This window comes from Phodopus roborovskii, unplaced genomic scaffold (assembly GCF_943737965.1).
Source record: "Phodopus roborovskii unplaced genomic scaffold, PHOROB, whole genome shotgun sequence".
Classification (NCBI taxonomy): Eukaryota; Metazoa; Chordata; class Mammalia; order Rodentia; family Cricetidae; genus Phodopus; species Phodopus roborovskii.
This window is the reverse complement of record NW_026126571.1, coordinates 9,482,867-9,504,039: the sequence shown is the minus strand read 5'-3', so window position 1 is coordinate 9,504,039 and position 21,173 is coordinate 9,482,867. Positions and strand designations below refer to the sequence as shown.

At 49.3% G+C, this 21,173-nt stretch overlaps 1 protein-coding gene across 3 annotated transcripts in view; it reads right to left on the bottom strand.

The window, feature by feature from the left end:
- The window catches only part of Kcmf1 (potassium channel modulatory factor 1), a 53,274-nt gene extending 46,346 nt beyond the window's left edge, over positions 1-6,928 (bottom strand). Inside the window, exon 1 of one of the 3 annotated variants that reach the window (XM_051202788.1) lies at positions 6,613-6,928. In XM_051202788.1, the coding sequence (XP_051058745.1) occupies positions 6,613-6,628 (16 nt within the window). In that variant the 5' untranslated portion in view covers positions 6,629-6,928. Of the gene's footprint in view, positions 1-2,716; positions 2,738-3,649; positions 3,780-6,612 lie in introns of those variants that run through there. The other 2 variants (XM_051202787.1, XM_051202789.1) reach the window with 2 other exon arrangements.
- Positions 6,929-21,173: the final 14,245 nt, after the last annotated feature.

Sequence of the window (21,173 nt, the reverse complement as noted above, 5' to 3'; positions counted from 1 at the left end):
AGCCCAATACCAAGCAACATAAACTCCAAGATGAAATTTATTTCTATTTAAATTCCCAAATTAAAACAAGAAAGTACTATTTCAGTACAATTTGAACCTAAACACAAAATACCAACCCATGAAAAAAATATATATATTTCAAATTGAACTTTACATGAAGAACCTAGAAATTAAAATACACTGTGTTTTCTCATAAATTTATGTTCTTATCTATTTTTTACGAAAGTCAAAGTAGCTGAGCATGATAGTTTACGACCACAATTCCAACCTCAGAGAATAACAAATTCAAAGTTAACCTTGGCTACAAAAATGAGTTCCAGGGCCCCCCCCCCCAGCAAAAAGAGAAGAGAAAATAAGTGCCATCTATGATTGATTGAAACGCTAAGTGTCTTAGTACTGTCACCATCTTTGGACACAGTCACAACATGATGGCACTGATCTTTTCAGTGGAAAGTAAAACTACATGTCAGTCATCAAACCTGGTTTGGTAATTCTGAAACAAACAAACAAACAAACAAACAAACTCAATTTACTCTATTTCTTTGTGTATTTAATACTAGAGTATTTTTTAAAGAAAAATATGCAAATAGGTACAAAAAAAGTTGAAACTGACACTCTACAACACATATTTAAACATGTTGTACATGGTAAAAGTTAATAATTTTTATCAATAAAGAAAGGTATAGAGGCACATGTAACCACAGCACCTGGCAGGCAGAAGCAGGAAGATCAGGAGTTCAAGGTCATCCTGAGCTACATATCAGAAAACCAGAGCCGAGGGCCAGGGATGCTGCTCCATGGCAGGGCTCTTACCGCACTGTCCACCAGTCCCGGGTTCAGTCCCCAGTGTTGCTAGAAGATAACAGACTGACACTAACTAGCCTGATGGCTTATGAAGTTCTGGGCTTCACATTTTGTAAGCAAACAGTATTAAATGTTTCTGAGAAACAAATAACAATTTGTCACCTGTCCCATCTACCCAGTCATTCGGCAAGTGGATTAGGAAGTCAGGTATAGACAGCCTTGTGGATCAGGCCTGCAACCCCAGCTATTATGGGAGCTGAAGCAGGAGCATCACATGCTGAAGGCCTGCCTGGGGCACAGAGTAAGTTCATCATGTAAGAAAGACTTACAGGCTTTTTAAAGTATCAAACCTTTAAAAAGGCTGAGGTATTAGTTTGGTGATAATTCCCTTGTCTAGAATGCAGGAGGCTCTGGATTGCATCCTCAGCACCGCAAAACACCCAAGTAAACCGATAAATGCGAGGACACCTCAAATCATTTTGCCTCTTGCCAAGAGCAGCAAGAAAGGCAGGGTTGTAGCTGTTGGTAGACTGCTTGCCTAGCATACATGAGGTCCCACGTTCGATCACCAGCACTGCATCAACACAGCACGGTAGTGTGCCCCTTTAATTCCCATCTTAGGAGGTGGACGCAGGAGGGTCAGAAGTTCTGAACCCTGAACTTAGGAGTTTAAGGTCAGTGAGGACCACGTGAGAGAGACCCTGATTTGTAACAGTGGCAGGGCTGCCAGTCGCAGAACTAAGAAAGCGCTCGTACTGAACCCAACAATCTCAGTTCGAAACTCAGGGCTCCTGTGAAGGGGAAAGGAATCCACTTCTGAAAGCTGCCCTCTGACCACCCCTTCCTGAACAAATACATGCAGTATCTATTTAATAAAGAGTTCCAGAGAGCAAGCTTAAGAAGTATTCGAAAGTGGGTACATATGGTAATGAACACATCTGTAATCCCACTTAAGGTAGAAACACAGTTCAAGGCCAGCCTGAGCAACAAGAGACCCTGTTCTCAGAGAGAGAGAGAGAAAAAAAGAAAAAACCCCAGATATTAAAATCAAAATAGATTCCCTTTCTAAAATTGGGCATAACAAGGCAAGATGTCTTAAGAAATAAGGCATTTGCCACCTAAGCATGGTGAGCAGAGTTGATCCAGAACCCACACAGCAGAAGAGAACCAACTTCTACAGTTATCCCAACTCTAACACACCCAGTATTCACTTGCCCTCCCTCCCTCACGTACACTAAATAAGTTCACATCGGAACTAAGACGCACGAACAAAGTTGGGTACACTTTGACATCCGCTTTGCTTATTATCTCTTTCTGTGGGCCCACCTCAGGAGTGCTTCCTCAGAAACTTCTACAAGAGCACCTCTCCCACCAGGCTTTAAGGGAAAGGCTTAGTCTCCTTATTTCCCACATCCCTCAGTACCTAGCAGTGCATTTTACAGAGTAACAAAACAGCCCAAAGATTTAAAGCTCTGTTAACCCACATAATCAACTAGAACACTCATAACTGAGCTGGTGAGCTGACAATATGTCAGGTTTTTATTTACAAAGCTATTTCCTGACTTTGAAACTCTGAATCGCATACATTTCAAACATATTGTCTACCAAAACATGACATTAAGAAGTGTGTGTGTGTGTGTGTGTGTGTGTATGAGAGAGAGAGAGAGAGAGAGAGAGAGAGGGAGGGAGGGAGAGAGAGAGAGAGAGAGAGAGAGAGAGAGAGAGAGAGAGAGAGAGAGGATGTGTGAGTAGCCCCAGGATGGCCTGGACCTCTAAACCCTTCTGCCTCAACTTCCCAACAGGGTGCTGGAAATACAGAATGTTTTGCTGTTTCTTTTTATGGAACCAGCTAGATTAAATTCCTAGGCTCAGGGGATCCCCCAGCCTTATCGACAGAGTGGCTACACCTAACCTGACTCTTTTTATTTTCCTTTGGTGGTGAAATCCAGAGCCTATGACCCAGGTAACCATGCACTGCAAAGCCAAGGAGGCAGCTTAGCTGGTACATGCTTACCCTGCACGTGTGAAGCTCGGAGTTCAAGCCCGTACACTCCGTAAATCAGGCTTGCTTCTAAGCAGGGAAGTGGAAGGAAGAAATCACGAGCTCAAGGTCACTCTTGGTCATCAAGGCCAACCAGAGACACCTAAGGCCCTGTCTCAGAAAGAACAAGAAGCAGAACCATAAAAGCACGCTCTCCACAAGTGCACCGCCACAGCCCGGTCACAGCTCAAAACATAAACACAGACAACGGATAGGTTTGGTACGTAAGAAACAGAACTGGGTATTGCTGCTACAGAGAACATAAAACGTCGGGGCGCTTCCACCTGGGAAATGTTTGCTAACACGACAAGCACACTGCAAACAGGAGCACCCTGTTGTGTGTGTGTGTGTGTGTGTGTGGACACTGCCCTGAAAAGGTAAGGAGCCTATGCCTCAGTCTCCTCTCACGGTGTGGCCCACCTCCTGAGGAGCTGGGATTGGCTCAGTCCCTGCCCCTGACGGAAACACTGCCATAGCAGTACGGTCTCCCACCAGTTCCAAGCCACCCCGCTCTAAACTCCTGCTCGAGGGTAGGGCCAGGCAAACTGCACCGCTGGATGAACTGTGGCCACCACCGGTTCTTGACTGGCTGCACTAGCTAAGAATGGCTTTCACATTTGTAAGTGGTGGCAGGGATTCAAGGAATCCTATTTCATGACACATGAAAATTATATGAAATTCAAATGTCAGTGTCCATAAATAAGGTTTTAATTGGAATGTTGCCACAACCACTCGATTAGCTGGTTTTCAGATGACAACTGTGTGACAGATCTTATAGCTGGCTAAGCCAACAATGTTTCCTACCTGGCCCTTTGCTTTGGAGAAAGTGTGCTAACCCTGGCCTAGAGCGTTTCTCTGTGTCCTTGGCTGCATCCTTTTTCTCAGAGCAGTCCAGTGCTCCATCTTGACAGGGCTTCATCTCGGGGCTGTGTGGTCCAAAGTTACATCATCTCTATACTACAGAGCAAGTGGCTGGAGTTGGGAGAAGACAAAGTAACAAGTTACTTGTACACAGAAGCCTAGAAAAGCCAGGAGGAGTCAGGAACATTCCAGGCCGCACAGCTCTGGCTTGCACTAGACTACCACATCCAGTTCTGGGTCACACTCCCGTGGAAAAGACTGCGGAGAATGTGGAGGACAGATGATTAAAAGCTGGAAAACCAGACCACTAAAAAGTGCTAGGCTAGGTGTGGCTACGGGAAACGGGTGGCAGCAAGTGTCACACCTAATGCACATAGTGAGCTCAAGCCAGCCCTGGTGCCATGACCCTGCCCCAGAAACAAGGCTCCTTTAGTCCCAGCACTCAGGAGGCAAAGTTGGGCAGATCTGAGTTCGAGGCCTGCCTGGTCTATAGACTGAGTTCCAGGACAGCAGAGTTCCAGGACAGCAGGGAATACTCAGAGAAACCCTGCAAACAAAGCTGAAACAAACCGGATTAGCTGACCCAGAGAGAGGTAAGGAAAGACCGGGGAGTGTACCCTGTATTTGCTGATATGTCAGATCCCTCCAGATGAAAATAATTACTGCCTGAAATACACTACAAAACACAGACATATCTCAAGAACAGGTGTGATACTGAAACTCTTCCCTGCATTAGCCCAACACTAGACCCTTGAACTATAATAACTGTCCGTTGGCACACAACTTTAATTATAGTTTTGGGGAGCCAGGGGCAGGCAGAATCCATGGCCAGGCCAGTCAGGGCTACTCAGTGAGACCCTATCTCAAAGTAAATAAATAAAATAATAAATTTCGTTAATAAATGTATATGAATATAAACTCACTTGTTAAACACTGTACAGCATCTTCAACACACCCATTTAGGAAATATCTGGCATTAAGTTGCCAAGAAAGGTGCTGCATTTTCAAGATGTCAAGTAACTAAAAGGCAACGCAAGTTTTATAAAAGCACACTTTCCAGGACCAAACAGGGAAAGGTAGGCTTAAATTACAGTGTGTGTTTTATTGAAGGATATTATATCTACCTAAGCCATTTTAATTACTCTAACACACCATCTGAGGGTAAAGGACTCTTTTTCCAGGCTACTACTCATTAAGAACATTCTGGATCTAGAGGGGCAAAGATCTCAGACACCCAACTCTGTAGATTGTTATTCTAATCTAGTCCCTGAGTTAGAGTCTGCAGCCCATGCTCACTTTCATTTTGTCTTGAAGGGGGTTCAATACACCTACTGCTGCAGTTGAAAACTAACCTTAGTTATCTCCAAATGGAATTTATTATAACTGCAATTACAACTTTTCCCCCCAAAATACAGCGATAAGGGCCATATTCTCATTAAGCATATAGAAATGAAATGGTATGTTGGGACAGAGTTCCAAATTTCTCTGTTCCTGATTGGGGCTAAAATAAGTACCCTGCTATTCCAACACCTGAACAGTTAGTAAGTAATCAAAAATGCTCCAAGGGGTGTCTTTCCTATTTTTTTTTTTTTTTAAAAATACAGAATCCATGAACACAAAATGTTCCGGAGTCAATCCCAATCTTGCCATCATTAGGTATGCAAATTCCCAAACTTGCCCTAAGCATATGTTAATCAATGAGAGTTTTACAACCTCGAAAACCCACGGTTTGTATTTCCCTAAGAATGCTTTTCCTGGGTGAAGCACACCCTAGGAGCGGCCTCCACAAACTTTCTCCACTGCCAGGACAGCTACCCAGGACTTGAGAATCTCAAAGTCACGTCTACGGCCTCCCCTTAACCGCGGTGAAATAAACTTTTTCCTAAGCCGGGTGACTACTTTTTAACGGAAAACCTGCGGTAGTGAAACAAAGAGCAGACAGCCCCCTCCCCCTTCCCAAACCATATGGTAGTGAATTCGAGTTAACTTCTTTTCCGCCGGTCCACCGCCTGTCCTTCGGCCCGAATTAAACCCCCCGCGCCTTTGTGCGGCGGGGCTGGGCCGTGAGCGGTGTGGCGGGGCTCGCAGCCACCGAGCCCCGGCGTGGTTCCCCAGGGCGCCGCGGAAGTCCAAACGCCCCCCGGCCGTGAGGCCGCTGCGGCGGGCAGCGCACGCGGGCGAGGGCCCGGGGCTGGCCCGGAGCGAGTTCCGCCCCGACCGGGTGACGGAGCAGGGAGTTTGCTCGCCGCGGCCGGGCTGGATCCGCCCCGGGAACTTGGCTCACCCGAGCCCAGGGACGCGCCGAGGCCTACCGCGAGGCCGGCCGAGCTGCAGTCGGCGAGGGCTGCCCGGGCCGCGGCGGCGCCTTCCTTCCCGCCCGCCCGCCCGCCCGCAGCCCGCAGGCCCGGCAGCCGCTCGCCCTTGGCCTCCGGGACCCCGGACGCGCCCGCCGGGCCGGGACCCCGCTCGCCTGCGGCGGCCGCACGCCCGCCCCCCGGCTCGGCCACCGCGCCGGGCTCTTCCGGGAGCCGCCGCAGCTAGGCCGCGCCGGGGCCCCGCGGTGCCCTCGGCCGGGCCGGCCGGGCCTCGGCGTCCGGTATGCGTCCCGAGAGCCGGGCTCCCGCCGGTAACGGGCCGCGCCGCTCCCCTCCCCCCGCCCCATGACGGTGCAAAGCCTCGGGCCGCCCGGCCGCCCCGCCTCCGGCCCCGGCCCGGCCCGGCCCCGGCTCCAGGCCCAGCTCGGGGCCGCCGCTCCCGCTCCCGCTCGCTCTTCGGGCCACGGCCGCCCCCGGCCCCCGGCCCCGCCGCTGCCCTCGGCAGCGCCCGCAGCCCGCAGCCCGCAGCCCGCAGCCCGCAGCCCGGGCGGGCTAGGCCGAGGCCGCGGTGGGGGCGGGGGCGGCCCTCACCTTCATGTCGGGACATCCTAGTTCAGACGCTGGCGGCGCGGCCCCTCCCGGGCTCCCGGCTGCAGTGCGCCCCCACCGCGGGCTCCCGGCGCTGCCCGCGCCCAGCCGGCCGACTCCCACTCGACTCCCGGGCTCGGCCGCGGGGGCGGGGTGGGCAGGGGAGCGCTCCCGCGGCGGCGGCGGCGGCGGGGAGGCGGGAGGCGGCGCGGGGCGGGGATGGGGCCGGGCCTGGCCGGGGCTCAGCTCCTCCAGGAGGCGGGTCCGACGCGGCCGCGGCTCCGCCGGCGCCCGCCGTGACTCGGTCACTCTCGGGCCCCGCCGGCTCCCGGCAGCGGCGGCGGCGTCCGCAAATCCCGCTCGTCCCTCCCCTCCCCTCCCCCGGCCCCCGCCCCCCGCCCGTCTCCGGCTCGGGCCGCCGCCTCCCCTCCCCCTCCTTTCCTTCCTCTCCCTCTCCCTCCTCCCCTCCCTCCTCCCCCTCCTCCTTTCCTTCCTCCTCCTCTCTCTCCTTCTCCCTCCTCCTCCCCTCCTCTTCCTCTCCCTCCTCCCCTCCCTCCTCCTCCCTCCTCCTTTCCTTCCTCCTCCTCTCTTCCTCCCCCTCCTCCCCTCCCTCCTCCCCTCCCTCCTCCTCCCTCCTCCTTTCCTTCCTCCTCCTCTCTCTCCCTCCCCCCTCCTCCTCCCCCTCTTCCTCCTCTCCCTCCTCCTCTCCCTCCTCCCCCTCCCTCCTCCTTTCCTTCGTCCTCCTCTCTCTCCCTCCCCCTCCTCCTCTCCTCTTCCTCCCCCTCCTCCCCCTCCTCTTTTCCTCCCCTCCCTCCCCTCCCTCCCCTCCCTCCTCCTTCCGCCCGCCCGCCCCGCCTCTCGCCGCCCCGGCCCCGCTGCCACGCGTGGGGAGGACGAGGAGCCGAACGGCCGGGAGTCGGGAGAGGAGGCTTCCCCAGCGCCCAGGCGCGCGGCGGCCGGGCCATCGCGGACCGCCCGGGACGAGTGCTCCGCCACAGCCGGGACTCGGGAGGGGCAGGCGGGCGGCCGGGGCGTGCGGGGCCGGGGCGGCTGCCTGGGCTCCGGGGCTGCTTTGCTTTCCGCTCGTGGATGCTTCTCCGTGTGGCGTGTGTGCACGTGTGTATGTCCTTTCCCCCAGCCTCCTCACAGCCAACTTTCTTTTCAGGCATTACCAATTCAGCAAAAACTGGAGACTGCCCCGACCACGTGTCAGTCAGGGCTGGCAGGGAGAGCAGATCGCGCCCTGGAGTTAAGACCTGCCCGGCCCTGGGACTCTGGTTCTGATAAGCACGGTGGTGTAACCTTGGACTAGTGGGTTCACCTTGCGGTGCCTCGGCTCTTATGACTTCTTCGCTTTTGGTAGTGGATTTTGTCCTTGTCCACTCGAAAGTAGACAAAGTTCCCAGCTAAGTTTACTCGAACTGGGTTCCAGAATACTGCTTGCTCTGCTTTGGCGGTTTTCCTGATCTGCCCACCCTCCGCTGACTGTGTGGCCTGTTTCAAGCGTTGATTGATTGCCTTGGCTTCGGCGGCTTTCTGAAAGGGCATACCAATAGATACAGAAGAAGAGGTACAGTACCAAAATGTAGCATGCAAGCTGCCTAGCAGAGGAGGGACCCTGTTCGTTACAATATTTTATTTAATATGATTTAAAATACACCTGTTTTAAAAAATATATTAAAAGGTTTAATTCGAGGAAATACATAGTAGATCACCCCCATCTGTTATCACTGAGAAATAAGCCAGGCTTTTTAAAATTTTTTTCTGTGTTTTAACTTGGGGGTTTTGTTCTGAAACAGAACCTCATACCTCATGCAGCCAAGCCTGTCCATGACTCGATTATGTAGCTGAGGATGACCTTGAACTCCTGATCTTCCTGCCTTCCCTACCTCCCAAGTTCTAATATTACAGGCAGCTTCCACCACACTCCCACCTAATGTGGATTTAAGTGAGGACTAGATCACCAGAAGTATTCCCGTTTGGTGTATGGAGTCCCCCACATGGATGTTGGAGGAAGCTAAACAAATAAACAAAAGTAAGGTAGAGGAAGCAGGGCTTGTAGTTGGCCTGCCTAACAACGACACCCTGTTGGTGGGTAAGATCCTTGGCAAGGATTTGGCAAGTTATTGGCAAGGGATTTTGGGTATCAGTTCAGTCCTTGAACTTCTTGAACTGTGAAAATCAGGCTAGCCGCTTTTAACAGAGCAGTTACACCACTTTCCTACGTGGTGATTTCATGTAACTCTACATCAAAGTTTTTAAGCATTCCCGTAAAAATGCTGGAACAATTAGGGTGGCCAAGGAAAGCAACACCTCCAGAAAGGAAAACCAGTAAGTGTGAAAAATTGGACATGAAACTAGGAGGCTATTTAGGAGCTGGGAGGTGGCATGCGCTCCAAGTAGAGGAAAAAGTTCCGATGAAGCTCTGTTTTATGGACATGAGTAGTGCTAAGGCAAAGAAACACTGAATGACAAGTTTCAATGAGTTGAAGGATTAGTTAGCCAGTCTTGTTCTGTCTGACCTCCAAAGAACTACCATCAGTTTTCTGACAGCGATTCACTGTTTTCATTGGGCAAAAGTAAGAAAATAAGCATAATAAACTTTTCCAGTAAATTAGACTGGATCATCACCATAGCTATGAGGTTTTATCAGCTTCAGTCAGTGGTTGGGCCTTTAAGTTCAAAACAAAGCAAAGCTCAGCCTCCTCAGAGTAAATCCTATAAGTTCTGCTCAGAAAGTGGAGGCCCAAGTTCCAGGCCTGGACTGCCTGGGTAACTGGAGAAGCTTGCTCTTGAATTCAGTCCTTGGGACCCATGTGAAGAAGGAGAGAGCAAACGCCTGCACTGTCCTCCAACCTCCGTGCTCATGTGCTCACACAAAATTCAAGGCCTGATCCTGCCTCAAAAAAGCAATAATAAATGTAAATAAAACAATTTGTTTGCCTTGCTGCCATGTGGGAAATGCCATTAGGAAAAAAAAAAATTACCAGCACTCAGGAGGCAGAGGCAATGGATCTCTGTGAGTTCAAGGCCAGCCTGGTCTATATAGCAAGTTCTAGGACAGGCTCCAAAGCTACACAGGGAAACCCTGTCTAAAAAAAAAAAAAACAAAAAGGAAAACGGGGGAAAAAGTTACCTTATGTGTGTACTTGATGTGGGTTCAAGGTCAACCTCTGGACTACAGACTGTTATTGTGTGTATTCTTCATCCAAATTGTTCAGTAAATGAGCAATTCTATTTCTATTTAGTATTCTCCTGCCTCAGCTTTCCAAACTCTGGGATTATAAGCACAAATCACAACCGCTTACAAGATGTTTTTGTACCCCAGGTTAGCTTTGAATTCTCCAGATCTTCCTGTCCCCATCTCCCAATGCTGACTTGTTTCCCACCCTTGAAATGTTTCCCCCCAGCAGTCTCTCTCTATACCTCTTTGATCTGTCCTGTGTCACTTGTAAGGGACAAGTGTCTTTACCAAGCTAACCTATGTGCGTTCATGAATGGCCCAGCTGTGTTCTTTAAAACAAGCAGTCAAATACATTCTAACGAGATTCAAATAAAGTCTGCAATCCAGCACATAATATCTTCCCCGTGTCAGTTTTTAGCCTTTGTGTTGTTCTGTAGTTGTGCAAGATGATAAGATTTGGGGGAGTGAGCCAGGCATAGTCGTGCATGCCTTTAGTCCAGCGCTTACAAAGGTGTCTCTGACTTCTTGGTCTACATTGGAGTTCAGGACAGCCAGAGCTACATTTTAAAAATGACGGGGGGAAGTGTCTATGAGTCCTCTTAAAGTATGAAATTAAATCACATGGGCAGTTACATGTAGCTGAGGCTAAGGAGCGAGATTGTCTATTGAGAACTTCTGAGATGATGGGAATATTCTGAACTATGATTGCAATTCCTTACATTGCTGGATGTTTGTCAGAAGTCAGAACTGTACCACATTAAAACTGTCTTTCAGCAAGAGAATAGTGTCTGGGCAAAATGGCTCAAGCCTACAATTCCAACACTCAGAAAGCAGAGCCAGCACAATTGTGGGTTCAAGGCCAGCCAGATGTGCATGTGCTCCAGGCTATCTAGGGCCACATATGAGGTCCTGCCCCGCCCCCCCCCCAGTAGGACTAGAGAGATGGCTAACACACCCACATCAGGTGGCCCATCGGCATTCAGTTCCAGGTGATCCGATGACCTCTACACATGCCTGCACATGCATAAATAAAATAACCTCTGTGGGGTTTGTTTGTTTAAGAAGGAAAAAAAATCTCAGCAAGTTCCAGGCCAGCCAGCCTCATCAGGAGGTGTCTCAAAAGTACTTTTAAAAAAACAAAAGAAAGCAAAGCGAGAGTTGGGTGTAGTGATGCCCGCCTGGCCCAGCACCCGGGAGATGGCACCAAGAGAAAACCAGGTTAAACTACACTGATGCCCTCCCCGTCTCAAAAACAACGGAAGCACCGAGGGGTCTGGGGGATGGCTCAGTGGTTAGCTGTGCTTGATCTTCCAGAGGACCTAAGATCAGCCCTCCTCAATGCCTGCAGCTCTAGTCCCTGGGCATCTATCTCTTCCCCTCTTCTGGCTCCCCAAGCATCGGGACACCTGTGATGCGCACATAAACTGAAACTTAAAAAACCAACCGTGAGCTTCTGTTGCCCGTAGAATGAGCCGTAGTGAACTGTGTAAGGCCGGATGTATTTTCTAGCCTCTTGACTTTCTGCCATGACCCTTTGCCTGCTTCTCGGGTGTTGATTCCTGCCTCTGGGCCGCTGCGCCCCTCTGTTTATTGGGGATTAGATAATTCAAGCCCCAGTTCAAGTTCGTATTCCCTGTACCTTAGTAAGTTTTCCTGTCTTTTCAGCTTGCTCCCCTTCAAGCTGTGTGCTTATGTTTCTCATGCTTTCATCTCCCTGGTAGACTCCTCTGGGGTGGGGGCAGGGAGCACAGCACCTCCTTCCTTCACCAGGATCCAGTAGCGATGAATCAGTGGATCCATCATTTGGAGCCCGGATGAAGCGGGATCATAATCACAGGTGGCAACAATCAGGGACAGGGCCTCTCCATTCTGGGATGCGGTGAGGCTCTGAGATGGCAAGACAGGCCCGTTTGGGAGCCTCTTGCTCGTTGCTTTTTCCTATCACCTTGGGATAGGGTGAGTAAGCGGCTGGAAATAATTGACGGAGGCTTATAATATTTTTCTTTTTCCATTTGTTTGATGTTTGTGGCACACATGCATATGTATGCATGTTTGTATGATGTGGCAGCACATACATGTGTGTGGAGGTCAAAGGTTAAGGTCAGAAATGTTCTTCAATGGCACTTCCACCGTATTTATTGAGGTGAGGTCTCTCAGCAAACCCAGAGATCGCCAATATGGCTAGTCTTGCTTGTCAGTTTGCTCTAGGGATTTCCATCTTCACCGGGTTCCTGGAGACTGGAACTCTGACCCTCACACTCGATGGCAAGTGGTTTACCCACTGAGCCATCTTCCCAACCCCACATATACCGATGATGTAAGCGGGCCCGGAGAGCCGGCGCGGGGTGAAGAGTGACCCTGCTGTCACAGAGACCCCAATGTAGTTCCTGTCATCCACCTGGGTGGCTCACAACCAGGACTCCAGCTCCTGGGGGATCTGATGGGACTCTGCCTCTCATGGGTACCCGAGCTCATGTGCACACACCACACAAACACATGAATATACACATACTTTAATAAAGATAAATTATTAGGGACTGGAGGAATGGCTCAGTGGCTAACTGTGAGGGGAGGGGGGTGCTTACAGAGGACCTGAGCTGGTTCTTAGGACCCAAGTCTGGTGGCTCACTGCAACTCCAGCTCCAGGACCTCTGACTCCTGGCCTCTGTGGGTACCCAAACTCTCTCTCACACACACACACACATTAAATCTTTAAAATAAGTCTTAACCAAGCCACGCAGAGGCAGGCGATCTCTGAGTTCGAGGCCAGCCTGGCCTACAGATCTAGTTCCAGGACAGCCTCCAAAGCAACACAGAGAAACCCTGTATCCAAAAACAAAAAGCAAAACAAAACAAACAAAGATGTCAATCCGAGTACAGAGCTGGGATTGTAGCTCAGTTATCAAAAGGCTTGCCTAGCACGCAGGAAGTCCTGGGAGTGATCTTCTGCCCTATCTGCCATATAAACCAGGGTAGTGCGAACAACACTCAGGAGGTAGAGGCAGGGCATCAGGATTTCAAGGTCATCCTTAGTTTTATAGTTTAAGGACAGCTGAGTTACCAGAGACTCAAAACATCAAGGAAGTGGAGAGAGCGTCCTGGGAGTGTTACATCTATGTCACTCCCTCCCACAGGCCAGGGGACCAACGTGTAAGAGAGCAGAGACTGTAAGAGCCAAAGGTCAGGGAGGCCAGGGGTGAAGTCGCACCAGCGTGTGTGCTCAAGAGCTCCAGCAGGCGTGGTTGCCTGCCCCGGATCAAACCAGGCATCTTCCAGCCCCAGAGAAAGATTCGTAAGCTCTGCCCCTCACTGAGGAGCTAAGGACAGTTGACGGCTTCTCCAGGAAGGAGAGTCAAGATTTCCTTAGGGGTGTGGCTCCTGGTAGGTCAACCATGTTCCGGTGGATGGCCCCACACCCAGAAGTATACAGGCAACGTAAATGGGACCTGATGGGTTATTTAAAATTATAAAAGAAAGCCGGGTAGTGGTGGCCCATGCTTTTTAATCCCAGCACTCGGGACAACAATAAAATTATAAAAGAAGACACACTTGAAATAGGGAGCTGGGGTCAATCTAGGAGGGGCTGGGGGAGGAATGGGAATGGATATGATCAAAATATTTGTATGAAATTCTCAAAGAATTTGTAGTGTGATATTCACCTTAAACATCGACAAGAATTAATAAGAAAAAAAATAAAAACAAGGTGCTCTCTGCGTGTGGTAGTTCATGCCTTTAAGCCCAGCACTTGGGAAGCAGAGGGAGGTGTATCTCTGCGAGTTCATGGCCAGCCTGGTCTACAAAAAGTTCTAGGATAGCCAGGGCTGTTACACAGAGAAACACTGTCTTGAAAATCCAAAAACAACAGCAAAACAAAAAAGCCCACAAGGGGCAGGAAAGTAGTTTAAAAGCATTTGCAGCTCTTGCAGAGGACCTGGGCTCAGTTCTCAGGACCCACTTAGTGGCTTACAATTGTCTGTGTAATTGCAGTCCAGGTGAACGGAAACCCTCTTTCCGTCTACTAGCCACACATGCTGTGCACCATCACACATTCAGGTAGCACATATACACACACAAAGCTTTTAAAACCTCGAGTAAGGATTGGTAAGATGCCCAACAGTTAAGAGCACTCACTGCTTTTACAGAGGACCAGTATTCAGTTCCAGTACCGCATGGCCCCTCATGACCCTCTGTAACTCCACGGCCCGGGGAATCCGATGCCTCTGGAGATACTGAACACATGGTTCATTTACATATGTGGCAGCAACTCTCATACATGTAAAATATCTTTTTAAAGAAATCTTAAATAAGATAGAAGTCTGAGAACAGTGTGGCCAACAAAGACAAAAACTGCTCAGTGGCTCCGAGTATGTTTCTAAGAGTCCCAAGCGACATATCCATGGTCTGTGCCCTGCACCCCAAGCACACTGGGATCAGGGTAGCAATGTTTAAACGAGCTTTGTAAGCTGGGAGTGGTGGAGGCTCAGAATCACAGCACTTTGGAGATGGGGAGCAAGAGGATCAGTTCAGGATCATCTTCGCTGCACAGTGAGTTTGAGGCCAACCTAGGCTATGTGAAACACTGTTCAAAATACTTGCAATGGCTATGCTGATCTGTTCTATATCCTTCCAATCTTCAGTGTGTGGTCAGGTGACACTGGGAAGGAATAATTATTCAGTTGATCCAGGGCAGGAAACTTTTTTTTTGTTTTGTTTTGTTTTGTTTTTTTTTTTTTTTTTGTTTGTTTGTTTTTTTGTTTTTTTGAGACGGGGTTCCTCTGTGGCTTTGGAGGCTGTCCTGGAACTAGCTCTTGTAGACCAGGCTGGTCTCGAACTCACAGAGAAGGCATGCACCACCACCACCAACGTCCAGCAACAGGAAACTTTTACAAGTGGTCATCTTAGTTAAGGTTCTGTTGCTGTGAAGAGACACCATGACTACGGCAATTCTTATAAAAGGAAACATTTAATTGAGTTGGCAGCTTACAGTTCAGAGGTTCAGTCCATCATCATGATGCTGAGGAGCATAGCAGTATGCAGGCAGACGTAGTGTTGGCTACATCTTGATCAGGAAGTGGACTGAGACACTGGGTGTGGCTTGAGCATATATTATGAGACCTCAAAGCCCAACTTCACAGTGACATTTCCTCCAACAAGGACACACCCGATCCAACAAAGCCACACCTAATATTACACCACTCCCTTTGGGGGCCATTTTCCTTTAAACCACCACAGCGATACAAAGAGGACGAGGAGTCTAAGGAGACGCACCAACCACACAGTATATGTTGTTGGGGATATAGGTTAAAGGGAAAATAAATAGGCAAAGCCCAGAGGGGCAGCACGGAGCTCTGCAGGAAGCGACAGAATAGATTTGGGGCTGTTTAGCTCAGCAGCGAGGCGCTCCCAGGCACACAGACAGCTGAAGTCATCAAGGCTCTGCCTCTGCCTCCCACGTGCAGGGATTAAAATGCGCCACCACTGCCTGGCCTGAAGAAAGAAACATTTGACCATATGTTCCAGAGGGAGAAGAACCCATCACCATCACTGTAGGAAAGCACGGCAGTCATGGCAGATGGGGCCGGAAGGAAGCTTAGAGCACGCATTTTGAACTGCAAGCAGGAAGCAGAGAGTGAACTGGAAATGTCACGAGGCTTTTAAACTTCAAAAGCCTGCTCCTGGAGACAGGAGCCCTTCGTCAAGGCCCTGCAAACCTACCCAAACAGTGCCTCCAGCTGGGGCCCAAATAGTCAAACATTTAAGACTATGGGGGAGCACCCTCCCTCAAACCACAACATTCTCAGTCTCACACTACCCGCCCAAGAGTCACTGAGGCCTCAGAACGGCCCCACAGTCCTCACTCCAGATTCTGGCACCCTGGGTGGGGTGGGGTGGGGGTGACTCATCCATCCCCATGCAAGGCCTCAGTTCTGTGAGATGCTGTCACTGTCCATCCTTCTAACTTGCTCCGTAGTGTAGACGAGGCTAACCCTGAATTAAAAACCCTCTTGCCCAAGCCCCCTCACTGCTACACTGACACTCAGTTTCATTTTTCCTTTCGGTTCTGTTGAGTTAGGATCTCTCTCTGCTGCCTAAGCTCGCTGAAGATCGGCTATGTGATCAAAGGGAATCCTCCTGCTTTCCTCATGCTGGAATTCATAGGCATGAGCCACCATGCCTAGCTTTTAAAATCTTTCCAAACCAGGCAGTTGGGGGTTGCAGGCCTTTAATCCCAGCACTCCAGAGGCAGTGGTAGGCAGATCTCTGTGAGTTCAAGGCCAGCCTGGTCTACAAAACAAGTTCCAGACAGCCAGGGTTACGCAGAGAAGCCCTGTCTTGAAAAGCAAACTTTTTTTTTTCTAAATAAGTAAATACATAATGACTGGATAAATATTAGACTCAATATGGTTATGAAGGGTGTGATAAGACAAATTTTAAATGTTTGCGTGTGTGCACATATGTTTGTGTGTGTGCGTGCAGGCGTGTGTGTACTTCAGCATTCCTGTGGAGGTCATGGGACAACCTGAAAGTATTAGCCCTGCTCCTCCATATTGTTGAGACAAGTTTGCTCATTGTTAACTCTGTGTATGCCAGGTTATTTGGGCTCTCAAGGGAATGAATTCTCTAGTCTCATTCCCAGTAAGAAAGACCAGTTTGATCCCAGACCTTACATGCCACCATGCCCAGCTTCTGTGTGCTTCTGTGGATCTACACTCAGTTTTTCATGCTTCTAGTTTCACCCACTGAACTAAATGCTCTCAGTCTTTCCTTTCTGCTTTTGATTTTTTTAAAGTTTTAATTTCATGTGTATAGATGTGTATGGGCATCTGGGACCACATGTGTGCCTGGTGCCCACAGGGGCCAGAAAGTGGCATCAGATCCCCTAAAACGGAAGTTATAGGCAGTTTGCGAGGCCCCCTCTGGGTGTAGGGAATCAGCCCCTAACTCTGGAATAGCAGCCGGTGCGCTTATGTCCTGAGCCTTCTTTCTAGCCTCTCATCTTAGTTTTTGAAATAGGGTTTCACACTTGTAGCTCTGGCTGTCCCAGAACTCACTCTGTAGACCAGGCTGGCCTCAAACTCACAGAGATCTGCCTGACTCTGCCTCTGCCTCTCAATTGATGGCTGGGATTAAAGGCTTCCTGGCCTTTTGGTTTTATTTTCAATTATGTGTGTGCATGCGTATGTATCTACGTATGGGTTTGTTTAGAGCTCAGAGCCGGTCTAAAGGAAAAAGAGGAGTGGGAGGAAGGGAAAGGGAACAGAGAACAGAGGTGGCTGGGAGACGGGTGCGGGTCCTGTCTCCAAACTGGTGAGTCCAGTGTGTTTAGAGGCTTAAGCGAAGGATCCAGAGAGGAGACAAACTGAGGAGCCTGGGGTGGGGTCAGGGTGGGGAGGAAGATGAGGTCAACTTTCACGGGGGCTGGGAGGACACTCCTCTCCCTCCTGGTCCTGAAGGGAAGATTGCCAGTGGAGAAAAGGCGCAGGAAGTTGTGACGGCACGCCATCTTTTCAGAGTCCAAGGCTAGTTCTGCCATTTCAGGGTTCTTTGCCTTCCTTTATTCTTCAAAGAAAAAAACATCTCCTTGGCTACACAGGGTGTTCAAGGCTGGAATATATGAGACCCCATCTCCCTCCCCCCCACACACACATGCGCACGCGCACACACACACACACACACACACACACACACACACACGGCTGAACATAGTGCTACAACTGTAACCCCAGCACCAGGGAAACTGATTTAAGAGAAATCTCACAACTGAAGTGACAACACAAAGACACACACAAATAAATACACACACACACACACACACATACATATGTGCCCACACACAGAAGCACACACATGCAGAAAATAATTTAAATAGAGTGCAATAAAAAAAAAAAACCAGAAAAGGAGAGAAAAATAAACTGTAGGGCTGTGGATGCAGCGCAGACATGCAGACATGCAGCTCTGGCCCAACATGTGGGAGGCGCTGGGTTTAAGTTGGGAAAGGATGGCTCAGCATGCTAACCCTAACCCTGATGACATGCCTGTTTCTGTTTGCTCTCATGAAACACCATGACTGAAAACAACTTGGGAAGGAAAGGGTTTGTTTTTGCTTACAGTTTGACATCACAGTTCATCGCTGAGGGAATCAGGGCAGGAAGTCGGAGACAGGAACTGAACTGAAGCAGAACCATGTAGAAACATGGACTTGCTTTTCCCAACCTTCCCCCCTCCCCCAGCAGGATCTCATTATGTAGCCCTGGCTGTCCTGGAACTCACTGTGTGGACCAGGCTGGCCTCGGACTCTCGGAGACCTGCCTGCAGCTGCCTCCCAAATGCTGGGACATGCATGCATCACCCCCCCCCCAGCACGGGGGAGAGGAGGGGCTTTTTAAAGGACTCATCAGGAAACTGAGGCAAGGAATGGGATGGGGGATGAACTGGTCAGTCCAGCCGGCCCAGCCAGGAGGTGTGCAGCCCCTCAGCATCCTGAGACCCAGAACTCTTCTGACATCTGGCTTCTAGCAAGGACATCCTTGGACCTGCTTCTTCGGGGTGCTTGCCCTACTTGACCAGTTTCTTTCTCCTGTGTTCATCAATTCTTCCTTCAGGACAACCTTCAGAAAGGACAGAGAGCAGAGAGGAAGTCAGGAAATAAGTATCGAACGTCCCTGAACCCGTAGATCAACTCCATCAGAATTTCTGAGGGCGGGGCCCAAGGACCCACAAGCGAAAAGACATCCCCACCTGTAACCTGGCAATGCAATAGATTGAGCAGACTCCCATTAAGCACTCAGGGCCTCTTTCACCATAACCCTTCCCTTCCCCCACTAGGCTGCCCTGTGCGTCTATCCCCTTACCAAGCACAGACTTCCAGTTCAACCTTGCATTCGGCTTTCACAGTGCCCCTTGGCTTCTGATTTGTAAAATGAGTGAACGATGGTGTCCATATCCACACACCAAAATTTTGCTGTCTCATTAAGCTGCTAAATTCTTCATGAAGCTGGTTTCCGGTTTCAACTGAGACTTCAAAACCACAATTTAAAAAAAAAAAAAACAAAACAAAACAAAAACCAACCTTTACCTATCTACATAGAACGATTGATCCTTGGAGGATCCTTTTGTGTGGCTACCCTAAGGAATGTTAGAAAATTAGGTTATGTGAAGACATACGGGTTCGCAACACTAGGTGTGGTGGAGTAATCTCAGTGTTAAGTATAATTTCAGCACCAGATGATAAGTATTTTTGGATCCCTAGTTGTGGGTTTCTCTGCCGATGCAATAAGCCAAATCCAGCCGAATTAATACAACCAGGGTTAATAAACAGAGCGAAGCAATTCCCAGATGCTAGGGCTAGGGTCCTGGCCTTAAATACCCTGTAGGTCCAGTCTTGTGTTTCAGGGGAGGAGCCCTCTTGACCGGGCTTTCTGAGAAGGAGTGGGGTTTGGAATGGGGCAGAGTGAGGCTGAAGCCAGATTCCCAGCTTAACACCCAGCACTTAGGGTGTAAAGATGCTACCGGGGAAGTTTGGATTCCCCTCTTTGTTAATAAGAGAACTTCAAGGCCGGTGAGATGACTCAGTGGGTAAAAGGTGACTGCAGTAAAGCTTGAAGAGCTGGGTTCAACCCCCAGGACTCCCATGTTGGAAGGGGAGAATGAATTCTCAGAAGTTGTTCTCTGTTCTTTCCTTCTACGCTGTGGTGCCCGCCCAGCTCTGTAGCAACTGCACCAGGGTGGGTCTTGGGGGGTGGGAAGGGGCATTGTATCACTAGAGGGACGATTGTCCCCGCCCCTCTTTAGCATGGCTTAAGGTGAATCAGCCTTCCTGAGGCGTGGTCTCCACCAGGTGATTGGCAGGTGTCTTTGTTTATTTGTTTGTTTTGGGGCAGGGTTTCTCTGTGTAGCCCTGGCTGTCCTGGGACTCACTTTACAGACCTGGACACAGGGGTCACCTGTCTCTGCCTCTGAATGCTCTTAGTCACTTTTTATGGTTGTGATAAACACCCTGAGCAAAAACAAGGAAAGGATTTGCTTTATTGTAAAGTCCAACGCTGCGGGAGTCACAGCAGGAGCGGAAGGCCCAAGCAGAGGCCATGCAAGAACGTTGTTTATTGGTTTGTTTCCGACAACTCAGGGCCCCCTACCCAGGAGCGACACCATCCCTTGTTGGCTAGAATCTCCCATATTGATCATCAAACAAGAAAATGCTTTACAGATTTGCCTCTAGGCCACCTGATGGAGGCATTTTCTCAAATGAGATTCCCTCTTCCCGAATGACCCTGGCTGTGTCTCCGTCAGGAAACAAACACCCACAACAATAGGCCCAACTGGATTAAATCTTCTGTTTTGTGTAACTTTCAATGTAATGTTCCTACCCAAAAATAGATTTTTTTTTTTTTTTTATCAGAAAGAAATAGCTTCCTTCCCCTTGTGGAGTTCAACAGACTTCTGATATAGGTTATTGTAACAGAGGCAGGAAGGGGGAGCAAGGTTTGAAGGCTACATAATGAGTTTGAAGCAAGACTTCCATTCATGAAACTCTGCCTCAAGCCAAATCAGCAACCAACTGAAAGGAGAGAGGTCACAGGAAACAGCTGGACAGTGGCATGCACCTGTGATTCCAGCTACCGGGGAAGCTGAAGGCAAACTGATGAACTCAAGCCTTTACTCAGTAGTTGCCTATTCTAAGTGTGGTAGCCAGCAATCATGAAGAAGCTAAGTCGGAGGAAAAGGGTTCCAGAACGAAGCAATGAACACGATAGTAGTGAGTGACTCCATGTTTGTATGTGACCGCACGACAGCACCCAGACAGCACCGTTCAGTCTAAGGACAGGGGACTGAAACTATTGGTCATGAGCCACAAGAATACAGGCTCATTTTAGGAGAAACAGGTATTCCCCATGTGACCAACTAATCTGTAGTCAGACTTTTTTTTGGGGGGGGAGGTTGCCAAGCTCCTGAATAATGACATAGAGACTTTTTATTAATTAGAAGAGCTTGGTCTTAGCTTCGGCTTGTTCCCATCTAGCTCTTAAAACTTAAATTAGCCTGTTTATATTAATCTATGTTCTGTTATGTGGTTCATTACCTCTCCTCAGTACCATGTGTCCAACTTTCTCCTTGTCTGGCTGGTGAATCCCCGCCTCTCAGATTCTTTCCCTGGAAGTCCTGCCTATGCTCTCCTGCCTAGCTATTGACCATTCAGCTCTTTCTTAAACAAATCAGAAGGTGCCTTAGGCAGGCAAGGAAAGACAGAGACACATCTTCACACCACGGTGTGGTCAAATATCCTGCGACACTAATCTCTTTAATTATTCAAGTATTTTTGTTGTTTGTGTAGATCTATGTATCATCTATCTATCACCTATTTGTGTGGAATGTATGATCA